The sequence below is a fragment of the Elgaria multicarinata genome, chromosome 15, assembly GCF_023053635.1.
Source record: "Elgaria multicarinata webbii isolate HBS135686 ecotype San Diego chromosome 15, rElgMul1.1.pri, whole genome shotgun sequence".
Taxonomy (NCBI): Eukaryota; Metazoa; Chordata; class Lepidosauria; order Squamata; family Anguidae; genus Elgaria; species Elgaria multicarinata.
Window position 1 is genome coordinate 13,516,971 of NC_086185.1, and position 12,627 is coordinate 13,529,597.

General features: G+C 47.3%; 1 protein-coding gene across 1 annotated transcript; it reads left to right on the plus strand.

Annotated features, from left to right (window-relative positions):
• The first annotated feature begins 472 nt into the window (after positions 1-472).
• LOC134409127 (DNA-directed RNA polymerases I and III subunit RPAC2-like) lies at positions 473-9,196 on the plus strand. Its single transcript, XM_063141708.1, has 5 exons — positions 473-558; positions 1,865-1,962; positions 6,885-6,961; positions 7,716-7,798; positions 9,006-9,196. Exons 1-5 carry the CDS (start codon positions 514-516, stop codon positions 9,051-9,053), a joined length of 351 nt encoding a protein of 116 aa, XP_062997778.1. The 5' UTR covers positions 473-513; the 3' UTR covers positions 9,054-9,196.
• The last annotated feature ends 3,431 nt before the right edge of the window (positions 9,197-12,627 follow it).

The following is a 12,627-nucleotide window of genomic DNA, read 5'->3' on the forward strand; positions in this document are numbered from 1 at the left end:
ACCGCAAAGCCTTGTGGGGAACCGAGTTCGCGAATAGAGACGGGCGAAGGAGACGCGGAGAGGGGGTGCGTGGGTTGGGAAGGTCCGCGCAGCCTTTCGGGAGTTACAGTCCTCCATAGCAACGTCCGCCGGAAGTAGGGCAGCGGACTTCACTCCTGATTGGATAACCGTGAGTGAGGGGAAAGACGTTATTTCCTCCCGCCTCGTTAACCCCTTCAATGCCGCCAGACTTAACCCCACCTTTTTTTCTTTAAGACAGCGACGAAAATGAGCCGCTGCTGTCCTGAGAAACCGAAACCGCATCCTTTTCGCCGCCCACTTCCCCCCCTTTTGCTTGGCCTTCCAGCTCCCTGTAAAACTCGACGCCCGTGTGTCCTACGATTCCCACAATCCTTTGCGGCAGGGACCATTTTACGCTCCGCCTTTCCGCCGCAGGGGCCGACGGGAGTGGAATGCCTGCATCGGTGACTACGACTCCCGACGTCCTTCGCGCTCAGAGGGCCTGCTGGAAAGATGGGCGAGGAGGAGGAGAAGAAGAAGCCGCCAGTGCTGCAGATGGTGAGGTCCGAGAGGGGCGAGCCCTGCCCGGTAAAGCTTAGCTCCCCACCCCTTTTTGCTTCATTTACCGGGCAGGGCTCCTGCGCCTTTAAGAGATGCCACGGCAGACTGAAATCCAACAGATAAGGCTTTCCCTCTGGCCATGGCCATTCCTACTAGAACCCAATGGGGGTCATCCCATGAAGCTGATTGGTGGGAGATCCAGGACCAATAAAAGGAAGGACTTCTTCACACAGCGCGTAGTAAAACTGTGGAACTCACTACCACAAGATGTAGTGATGGCCACCCATTTGGAGGGCGTTAAAAGGGGGCTGGATAATTCCTGGAGGCGAAGGCTATCAATGGCTACTAGCCCTGATGGCTATGTGCCACCTCCATTATTTGAGGCAGTAAGCTTGTGTGCATGAGTTGCTGGGGAACATGGGTGGGAGGGAGCTGTTGTACCCATGTCCTGCTTTGTTCATGGTCGACAGCTGGTTAGCCCCTGTATGAAGAGAGTGCTACGCTAGATGGACTGTTGGTCTGATCCAGCATGGCACTTCTTATTAGGGGTGTGCACGGACCCCCTGCTCCGCCCTGCGGGCCGATCCGAAAATTTTGGGTTGGTCCGCGCCGCTCCGCCCATACTCCACTCCGAATCGGAGCTCCGCAGTGGAGGGGAGCGGCAATGGCGGCAGAGCCCGGTAAGGGAACCAAGGGAGAAGGGGGCCTTACCTGCCTCCGTCCGTGGTCCGTAGGCGTCTTCAATTGAGCCCGCGGTTACGGAGGCAGGTAAGGGAGGGGGGGTTACCGGGCCCTGCCGCTGTTGCCGCATGGGCGACAGCGACAGGGCCCAGTAAACCCCACTTACCTTTCCGGTGGAGCTCTGGATCGAGGCGAAGGATCCGCCTTCACCTCGATCCTCTTCGCCACGCTCCGCCGGCCCCCCAATCCTCTTCGCCTCCGCCTCAAGGGCAGGCGAAGCCCCCCCGCTCCGCTTCTAATTCACCGGTCCGATTAGAAGCGGAGCACATCCCTACTTCTTATGTTGTTAAGTAGGCTGTTGCCGATAAACCTCAGAAGTTTTGGTCATTTTCCTTCTAGGCATTACATGTTTGCTCTGTAAGGTATGGTTTGTATGAGTGTCAAAAGAACCTACTGAATATTCCCCTTCTGGCCAAAAACTGGTTGGCCACCGTGTGAACAGAGCACTGAACTAGATGGACCCTCGGTCTGATCCAGCATGGCCCGTCTTATGCCTTAAGACTTTCAGGATCTGATGATCTCCTTATTTGCTTTATCTCCAAACCCTTTCCCCACATTGCAGGTACGAGCTGAAGGGTCAGATAAGAGCTGCGTCACATTTGTGCTACACAATGAGGACCATACCCTTGGCAACTCCCTTCGGTACATGATCATGAAAGAGTAAGTAAGGTTCCTCTTGTCTCAGTGAAGGTGAGGCCTGCACACAAGGTTGCCTGGAGCAGCTATTGCTCACGGAGGAAGAAAGCCTGTGCCTGTGTACTCACATGTAGATAGAGTAGCATTGATCTGCTAAATCAGTGGCAGATGGATCATATCCCTTCTGAACAGTGGTGTAGTGGAACCAGGTCTTCCATGGATGCAGCGGCATGACAGTTTTATTAGCAGTGATGCTGACCTCATCTCCACCACCCCTTTTCAGGTTACTCCGTTTCCCCGAGCTGAAGCGTAATTCTCACAGTAGCTTGGGGCGACAGGGTGGACGAGGGAATAAATTTTCCCTGCAACATATTTCCAGAAATTTATTCATTTATTTATTTATTTATTGCATTTCTATAGCACCCAATAGCCGGAGCTTTCTGGGCAGTTCACAAAAATTAAAACCTTTCAAAGTATAAAACAACAATAAAAAACCATAATATAAAATACAATATAAAAGCTCAACCGGATAAAAACAGCAGCAATGCAAAATTACAAATTTAAAACACCAAGTTAAAAATTATTTATAGACTATTAAAATTCTGGGAGAATAAAAAGGTCTTCACCTGGCGTCTAAAAGAATATAGTGTAGGTGCCAAGCGAACCTCCTTAGGGAGCTCATTCCACAGCCGGGGTGCCACAGCAGAGAAGGCCCTCCTGGTAGCCACCTGCCTCACTTCCTTTGGCAGGGGCTCGTGGAGAAGGACCCCTGAGGATGACCTAAGGGTCCGGGCAGGTACATATGGGAGGAGGCATTCGTTCAGATAGCCTGGCCCCAAGCCATTTAGGGCTTTAAATGTTAATACCAGCACTTTGAATCGGGCCCGGACCTGGACTGGCAGCCAATGAAGCTGGAAAATCTTCTCTTAGATTCCCTTCATGACCTTGGATTTTGTGGCTCTGTCTATAACTGGTTTGCCTCCTATCTAGTGGGTCGCTCTTTCAGTGTGTTGGCTAATGGCAGCTCGTCTTCCTCCTTTCCCCTTTCAGTAGGGGTTCCGCAAGGCTCGGTGCTTGGCCCGTTGTTGTTTTCCTTATACATGTTGCCCTTGGGCAAGCTTATTCAATCTCATGGCCTCCAATATCATCTGTACGCCGATGATACACAACTATATCTGTCATCTCCGAAACTTTCTCCTGATGTTCACGATCATATCTCGGCATGTCTTTCAGATATCTCAGCTTGGCTGCTTCATCGTCGTTTGAAACTCAATATGGCAAAGACTGAATTGCTAGTTTTTCCTCCTAAACCTTCTCCTCATCTCTCATTCTCTCTTACTGTCAATGATGTTACGCTTACTCCGGTCAAGGAAGCTCGTAGCCTTGGCTTTATATTTGACTCCTCGCTCTCCTTTATTCCTCATATTGAGGCAGTAGCTAAATCTTGTCGATTTTTCCTGTATAATATTGCCAGGATTCGATCATTTTTGTCTGTCTCTTCCGCCAAGACGCTTGTTCATGCACTGGTTATTTCACGGTTGGACTACTGCAACCTTCTTCTCTCTGGCCTTCCTTCTTCTCACATCAGTCCGTTGGTTTCTGTTCACCACTCTGCCGCAAAGATCATCTTCTTGGCTCGCCGCTCTGACCATGTTACTCCACTTCTGAAATCTCTTCATTGGCTTCCAATTCACTTCAGAATCCAATATAAACTTCTCCTATTAACCTTCAAAGCTTTTCACGGTCTAGCTCCGCCCTATCTCTCCTCTCTCATCTCACACTATTGCCCCGCTCGTGCTCTTCGCTCCTCTGATGCCATGTTTCTCGCCTGCCCAAGGGCCTCTACTTCCCTTGCTCGGCTCCGTCCATTTTCTTCTGCTGCCCCTTACGCCTGGAACGCTCTTCCAGAACATTTGAGAACTACAACTTCAATCGCAGCTTTTAAAGCTCAACTAAAAACTTTTCTTTTTCCTAAAGCTTTTAAAACTTGATGTTGTGCAGACTTTATACTGTTAGTTTTACCCTACCCTGTGCCTGCTTACCCTACCCTGTGTCTGTTTGCATTCTCTTCCCCTCCTTATTGTCTTACTATGATTTTATTAGATTGTAAGCCTATGCGGCAGAGTCTTGCTATTTACTGTTTTACTCTGTACAGCACCATGTACATTGATGGTGCTATATAAATAAATAATAATAATAATAATAATAATAACCGTACTGCCCTGTTTTGTACCAGTTGAAGTTTCCGGACCGTTTTCAAAGGCAGCCCCACGTATAACGCATTGCAGTGATCCAAATGAGGTTATCAGAGCATGGATAACTGTAGCTAGGCTATCTACATCCAGATAAGGACACAGTTGGTATATCAGCAAATATATTGTTCCCTGTTGTATTGCAAAATTTGGGAATGGCTTGGTCTTGAATGGGGGTGCAAGGCGAGTGACCATCCAAGATATACACAAAAAGGAAGAGACGTCTCAGGATGCCATTGAAAGGTTGATTATACAAAAGCCCGATGCGTTTTGGCCTCTTGCTTTTTAGGCCTTCTTCAGGGGGCTGTATAAGCACATATACAAAACAAGAATGAGACAACACAGAATTTAAAACCTTTTACAATTATAAGAGCACACTCCAAGCACAGCCTCTGCATACACGTAAACAATATTATAATTTCAGTAAAACACATTAAAAAATATATGGTCTTGAATGGGAAATGAAGACCCGTTCGCTTAACACAGGACATGCTCCTAGCAGATGAAAAATCCTAAAGCTGTTTTGTTGATATGGATCAAGGAGCCTGGAAGTTTGGGTTCTCCTTGGGAGCGTAGCTATGGAGACTGTCGTGAGGAGCGCCTTGTGGCGTTACACCCCACAAGTCAGTTCCCAAAGGTATGTCTGCAGTTTGTAAGTCTGTGGTGAGTTTAGAATGTTGGCCTGAGTGGGCGGAGTTAGAATGTCTTGGGAGGGGGAGGAGTGATATATAAGGGAAGGACTGAGCGGATTGGGGGAGACTTTTGGGGTACTCTTAGAGTCTTTAGTGCTCTCTGTGTTTAGAGTACTTAAGTTCTGGGACATTTGAGGTTCAGTGTAGAGAGTGGTGTCTTTGGAGTATGGTGTGCACATAGTTGACGTATATTAATCAATACAGATAATAAAGAAAGCTCAAGAGTGATTGTGTGAGAAAAAGGAAAGCGCGTATGTGAATGAGTGAAAGGATTGGATGAAAGGTTCCAAAAAGGTTTTAAAATGTTTTATTTGAAACAAAGCTTGTGAACTTTTGAAAATAAATTTTAATCATTTTGTTTTTAACTACCACAAAAATCCCACGTGTCTGTTTGGCATTTATCATCTGAAGTTTACACATTTAGCACCCACTCTGACAATAATTCACCTCAGCACATATAACTCACAGTGTTTTATTTTATATATTGAAATCCTTCTCCATTTAAACCCCTTTCTCCACATAGTTTGGAGGAAGGTGGTTTTTCTCCCTTGCCTCAGGTGTATCAAGCGGGGGTGCTTGGCTTGAGCAGGGAGTAGCCGCGGCCGGGCCTGGTGTTCAGAGCCGGTGTCGTGGCACACCTGCACTTCAGAATTTCCGACTATGCCATTGCTTCTGAAGCTGGGGCGTCTGGCTGGGCCAGGATCTTTTGGCTCCGTTCGGGGTTCAGCTAGACATGAAGCTGGGGGATGTGTATTAGAGTATGTTTTCTTAAACTAGGACCAGGGAGAAGTGTCCGACTCACCCCTCCCAATTTCATGGCCCCATTTGGTGTGAAACAGGGAGAGGTTGTTCCAGGTGCTTTGGTGACGGAGGAACTACTTGAAGCTCTGCAAAGCTCTGTTGGGTTGCTGGGCGCCATTTTATATCAGCCAGAGCATCTTGATGTGAAGGTGAAAGAAATGGCGGTTGCTGCAAAAAAGGTGGGAGGGAAGAGGGGGGTCTGCAATTTTATTTATTTTATTATTGCATTTATATTCCACCTTTTTTCCTCCGAGAAACCCAAGGCGGCATACATAATCCTCCTCCTCTCCAGTTTTATCCTCACAACAACAACCCCGTGAGGTAGGTTGGGCTGAGAGCCTGTGCCTGGTCCAGAGTCATCCAGTAGGTTTCCATGGCTGAGTGGGGACTAGAATCCGGATCTCCCGACTCCTAGTCCAACACTCTAGCCACTACACCGCACTGCCTCTCAATTTCCCCCCTCCCCCAGTTATTCCCTATTCTAAAACCTAAAATGGCAGCCACTTGTCCGCTGAGGCCTTGATGAGCTCAGTCATGGTCCTGGCCCTTGAGAACCACCACATGCATCCAAGCCTTCAATAGATGAAAGGGGGGCAGTTTTAATCCCCCTTCCACGGCCAACCCTGCAAGCACACACAAAAGATCCCCCAATCACTTCAAGACTGTGCTTTGCTGACCAATCAGTACTATCATTTGTCAATCCGGACATCCCACGAAACCACAGTTAAGCTTCCTTAAGCCGGATGTGACGTCTGAACAGAGTGATGGGTTGATTTGATTTCCGCCCCATCTTCCTTACCAAAACAGCACTCAAGGTGGGTTCTTGCAGCCTGCCATCTGCAGATAGCAAATCTGTGTGGTTGTAGGATCCATTTTTCCCCTGGTCTGGAGTTTAGACCAGAAGTCTTCTTCTTGTTTCAGAGCAACAAGCGTCCCACCCTCTCTGTTGGTTTATTTCGGCTTTCCTAACTTGGTGCCCTCACCGCTGAGTTGGACCATAGCTCCCAACTTCCTATACTGGCTGGGGGATTCTGGGAGTTGCAGTCCAACACACCTAGAGGGCATCAGGTTTGGGAAGGCTGGTTTATTTCAAGACTGCCTTCTGCTCCCTTAGTCCAAATAAACACAGAACTGTGATGGTGCTTTCTGTGAGTTTCGCTGTCCTTCTGTAAGCTCTCTCTCTCTTTCTCTTTCTCCATAGCCCTGAAGTGGATTTCTGTGGCTACAGCATCACCCATCCTTCCGAAAGCAAAATCAACTTCCGGATTCAGACCAAAGGTGAAGCGTGTGGCCCCCGTTTGCTGGAGGGCCAACGCTCTGGCCTCCTCCTTCCCTTCACAAGACATTGTCCTCACTGAGCTCCATGGCCTTGGGGAGGTCTGCCGTTGAATGGTTATCCACATCCCACCTTCAGGCTATAGGGGGACATTGAGTGGGGAGGTAAATTGTGGCATTCCGTCACTGAACATTGGGCAAAGAACGTAGCCTAGTAGCAAAGAGACTGAACCACGCATGAGCATGTCCCCAGTTCAAATCTCGCCTCTGTCACAAATTTGCTAGGCGGCCTTAGGCAAGCTGCTCATTCTCAGCCTCACTTGCTCTCCCTCCATCTGCAATATGGAGGATGCTAATACTGGCTTACTTTCCGGGGTTGCTATAAGGATAGCAACCAGATAATGCCCATGAAGCGCTCTGAACACTTGAACGTATGCATGTTAACCGTTGCAGCCCTGCATATAACAGCGCACCTGGTCGCCACTGGCGATTCGGAATTTCATCCAGGCGAATATCTGGAATTCCATTTGGGCAAGTGAGCAGAGGAGGGGCAGATCATTCTTATTAACCTGTTGATGTTTGACGTACAGGGCTGCGGCAGGTTGGAGGCTGTTATTACGGATCCTTGCCTGCAGCCAGCTCTCTCTCCCAGGTTCCCCGTAGATCACAACTCACCTGGGCCGAAAGTGCCTGTGGAGAGGAAGGATCTGGAACCTTTTAGTCCTGCCTGACTACAAATGTTTTTCTTTTCACACAGGAGGTCTGCCTGCTGTTGAGACGTTCCAGAAGGGTCTGGAGGAACTCAAGGGCGTCTGCCAGCATGTGCTTAGCACATTTGAGGTGGGTCAAGTCATCCCATCCCTATTTAGTTTGATGATTATATCATTTAAGTCAGGACTGGGCAGATCTCCAGATGATTTTGACTTCCTGACTGTACTGGCAAGGACTTAAGGTCCCAAACACCTGGAGATTTGTTTTCTGCTCCTCCCTGATTAAGGTTAGGGATCCTTAGCCTGGCAAAGAAAACATTAAGGGAGGGACATCACAGCTGTCTTCATATATCTGGAGGGCTGTCATGCTTCCCTTTTCCAGCATACTCTATTCCATCCTCATAAGAACATCAGAAGAGCCCTACTGGACCAGGCCAAGGGTCCATCTAGTCCAGCATTTTGTTCACACAGTGGCCGACCGGCTGCCCACAGGAAACCCACAAACAAGACATTAGTGCAGCAGCACCCTTTCACCCATGTTCCCCAGCAGCTGGTGTATATACTGGCAGCAGAACATAGCCATCAGGGCTAGTAGCCCTTGATAGCCTTCGCCTCCAGGAATTTATCCAACCCCCTTTTAAAGCCACCCAGATTGGTGGCCATCACTACATCTTGTGGTAGTGAGTTCCATAGTTTAACTATGCACTGCATGTAGCCTTTCCTTTTATCTGCCCTGAACCTCCCACCAATCAACTTCATGGGATGACTCCAGGTTCTAGTATTATGGGGGAGGGAGAAAAATGTCTCCCTCTCTACATTCTCCACACCCTGCATCATTTTGTACACCTCTATCGCGTCTCCCCTTAGCCTCCTTTTTCCCAATCTAAACAATCCCTGCTTTTTTAACCTTCCCTCATAGGGGAGATGCTCCAGAATCTGGATCATTTTGGTTGCCCTTTTCCGCCCTCCGTTTCCCTCCCACCCACCCAGTCAGTTGGTATTCCATTCCACTGAGTGTAATCATCCTTGCGGTCACTACCACCAGTGTTAAGATCTATTCCTAAAGATGTTTTGAACTTCTGCAAACCCTTTTCTGCCACCATCCACCTCCTGTGTTCATTCCGTTTGCATTGATTGTGTGAGCAGGGCTTGGGGAAGGGTATGTTACATTCCTAGGACGGGACGCCAGGGAAAAAACCCACCCGTCTCTGAAGTCTGGGTCATCCTAATCAAGGGTGCTTCAGCGGCGGATTTCCTGCATCGGTGGGGGGTTGGACTAGATGGCCTTTGGGTCCCTTCCACCTCATTCAGGGTCCTTGTCTTACTCTTTCTTTCAGGCAAACGTGGAGGAGTATAAGGCCCAGAAAGATATGAACATGGAGTAATCATAGCGGTGCCGATGTGATGGGCATCTCTGCATAATGACTGGTTTGCAATTGTGACTTATCGGAAAGGATTTTATTTTTATTTTATTTTTTTACAGATGTCATAGTTTGTTTTCTAATAAATGCTGGATGATGAAAAAAAACCTCATTCTCAATTCAGTGTCACTTTATGATGATGATGATGTCTCTTTCTCGCTGGTGGCAGTTTTTCTAGATGGACATGACGGGCTTTGCCACGTCCTGCTATCTTTTACGCATTCAGGAATCTCCTGACAATTGAGCATGTATTAAGTATGACTGCTTTCTGGATGCTGGTGTGGATGTATTTTGGTAGGCCTAGTTTCTGAAGGTTTTCTGTATAGTTTTTTTGATGTGATGCCAGTGACTGATGTGACTATTGGAATATTTGTGACCTTATAGTTCTTTGACTTCCATAGCCAATGTTGCAAATTTTTCTCGCTTTTCCTCTTCCTTTTCCACAACATTTTTGTCATTAGGTATTGCTATGTCAATGACGTATATGTGTTTTCTTTTTTGTCTATGACCGTTATGTCTGGGTCGTTCATAAGGTATTGTCTTGTCCATATGAATTGTTCTGTCCCAGTATATTTTATGATTTATTTATTTATTTATTTATTACATTTTTATGCCGCCCAATAGCCGAAGCTCTCTGGGTGGTTCACAAAAATTAAAACCACAATAAAACAACCAACAGGTTAAAAGCACAATTACAAAATACAGTATAAAAAGCACAACCAGGATAAAACCACACAGCAAAATTGATATAAGATTAAAATACAGAGTTAAAACAGTAACTTGCATTTTCCAAGATTCCTTTGGGTGAGTATGTATAGGAGGTTGAATTTGATAGCCAGTTGTTGGTGAATTATTTTTTGCAGCATTATTGTTATTATTTTATTATATTTGTTTTCTGGAGCGTGTTAAGAATTTTGTTTCAAAGTCACATATTCTGTAAACAACTTGAATGAGGTTGAACAAACTTGTATGCATTACTATACACATTGAGAAAAGGAGTTTGTTGACATTCACCAGTGAAAACTGATAGTCCCTCCATCAAGGAATATATTTTTTCTTGTTTGTGGTAATGGTGTACACAGCCTCCAATTTTGGTTGGGCACAAAATACACCTTTTAATTTTAGTGTAAAATCTGTTTTTAAATCAAGCTTGAAATGTTTGTTTATTTGTTTTAAAGTAAGGTTGGTTTAGTGAAGCATTTAAAGATGTTTTCAAATCTCAGTGCTTATAAACCAAGCTGTGTGTATTCCCAAACTGCATTGCACAAAAGTAAACCTGGCTATTACTGGGGCAAGGTACAAGGGGACAGAATGGCATCCTGAGAAATGCAGCTTGCTTTTTTAAAAAACAACAAGTTTCTAGTCCCTAGGACCACAACAAATACCCTTCATAGTATGCCAGCAGTGCCTCAGGGAATTTTGGAATCAGAAGGTGAGGAAAGTTGGTAGAGCAGGATTTTCAGGAGCAGGGCTTCAGTATCCTGTATAGCTTTTGGGGATGACTGGCAAAATCAATTTTGCCAAATGACCAAATGTATACACCCGAGGAGTAAGTGGCCTTTGATGGAGAATTTCAAGCTGGTTGGAGCGTTCTCAGCCTAAGAGGTAACCCTAATAGAGAAACCCTCCTTCATCACTGACCTGTTTAGAGTCTGTCTCTTCAAGAGGCAAAGTGGTACCCGCTGTGGCTCTCTCCCACCTGTGACATCCAGACTTCACCCTGAAAAGCAGAGGCTGGTGGGGGTCATCTGGCAAAGTAAGGTGGGTGGGGTAGGCCAGATGTCTGCAGGGCAGCTTTCCCGGTCTGGTGCCCCCTTGATCTTTTGGATGACAGCTCCCAGCATTACTGGCCATGCTGGCTGGGGTTAATGGGAGTGTCCAGCACACCTGGAAGGCATCAGTTTGAGGAAGGCTGCTATAGGGACTTTGCCCTCCTTGCAGCACCTCTGCACTTGCTGCAAGGACAGACTTCATTGCCAGGTTCATTCCCACCCTGCCTTCTCCTCTTGATGGGGAGGCCTCGTTGCGCTGCAGAGATCCACTGGTCCAGGAAGGTGGTGTCTTCTCCCCGCTCCTCCTCCTCCCTGATTTCCCTTTCAAGCTCAGGACCATTTTGTCGAAGAGGTACAGCATCAGAGCCGCCGCACATTGCCAGCGGCACCCTCTAACCTCCCCCATACAGCAAAGGAAAAGTGGGATGATACAATACGATTCAACAGGGGCTCACGAAAGACCCAGCACCCAACGGTGGCGCATTGGCTTTGCATGCAGATGGTCCCAGCTTCAGTCTTTCGACATGTCCGTGGAAAAGGATCAAGTCTCAGGGAATGGAAAGTCCCTTGTCTGCCTGAGACTCATCCACCCCATCCCAAAGAGCTACTGCCAGACGGAATTGGCATCATGGGGCCAGACGGATACACGTCTGACCCTGATTCAGTATAGGACACCTTTACGTGTGTTCAAGCATAATCCCAGTAGCCGTATGGTACCCGCCCAGTGGGCCTTGTGTGTGAGCCTCTGGCACTTGGTGGGTTCCCTGTGCGATGTTTGCATTCCCCAGGGGCGAATGCGAGACCGAACAACCGAGGTAGGAGGATTAAGTATTTAGTAGATTTCCGAGGTCCCTTCGCCATGAATCAGAAGGGCTCCGAATGTTTCACACGCAGGGAATGTTTTATTCACGTGGAGAACAGCAGCGCTTCAAATGTCGCCGTTTTTGTTTTCTGTTCGGCAGTTCCTTCGGCAAATCGACAAGACGCCGTTCCAGGGATGGGTTGTCAGTGCTTCAGGATGCGAAGCTAACCCTTAATAAGGATCCTTCTCCCTGCAGGTTACTATTTCCTGGACGTTTGTAGCATCACAGATTGGGAAGAGCCAGTGCGGTGTAGTGGCTAGAGCAGCCTTCCTCAACCTGGGGCGCTCCAGATGTGTTGGACTACAACTCCCAGAATGCCCCAACTGGCATTAGAGTGTTGGACTGGGAGCTGGGAGATCCGGGTTCAAGTCCCCACCTGCCCATGGAAGCTCCCTGGGTGACTTTGGGCCAGTCACAGACTCTCAGCCCAACCTACCTCACAGGGTTGTTGGGGTGAAATGGAGAGGAGGATTATTATAAAGAACCTTGCGTTCTTTAAGGAGGAAAAAAGGTGGGATATAAATGCAATAAATAAGTGCTCCAAAGTTACAGAGAACAAGATGTGTTACATCTTCTGTGAAACACTCCTTCAAATCCTTGAAAACCGTGATCATGTCTCCCCTTAATCTTTGCTTCTTCCACTCGAAATTGTTCTCCCTGCTCCCAGCCCAAAAATTTATCCTCTTTTTTTTTTTTTGTATTTTTACAAACCTTGGGGTTCTCCCAAGTCCACCGATCCCCACCTCTTGTGTGTATTTTAGTTTCATTTATTTATTTCATTTATTTATTTTTCATTTCCTGCCTTCTTTCCTCCAAGTTGGTGTGCATAATCCTCCTCCTCTTCCTCCTCTCCATGTTATACTCACAACAACAACCCTGTGCGGTAGGTTTTGGCTTCATAAG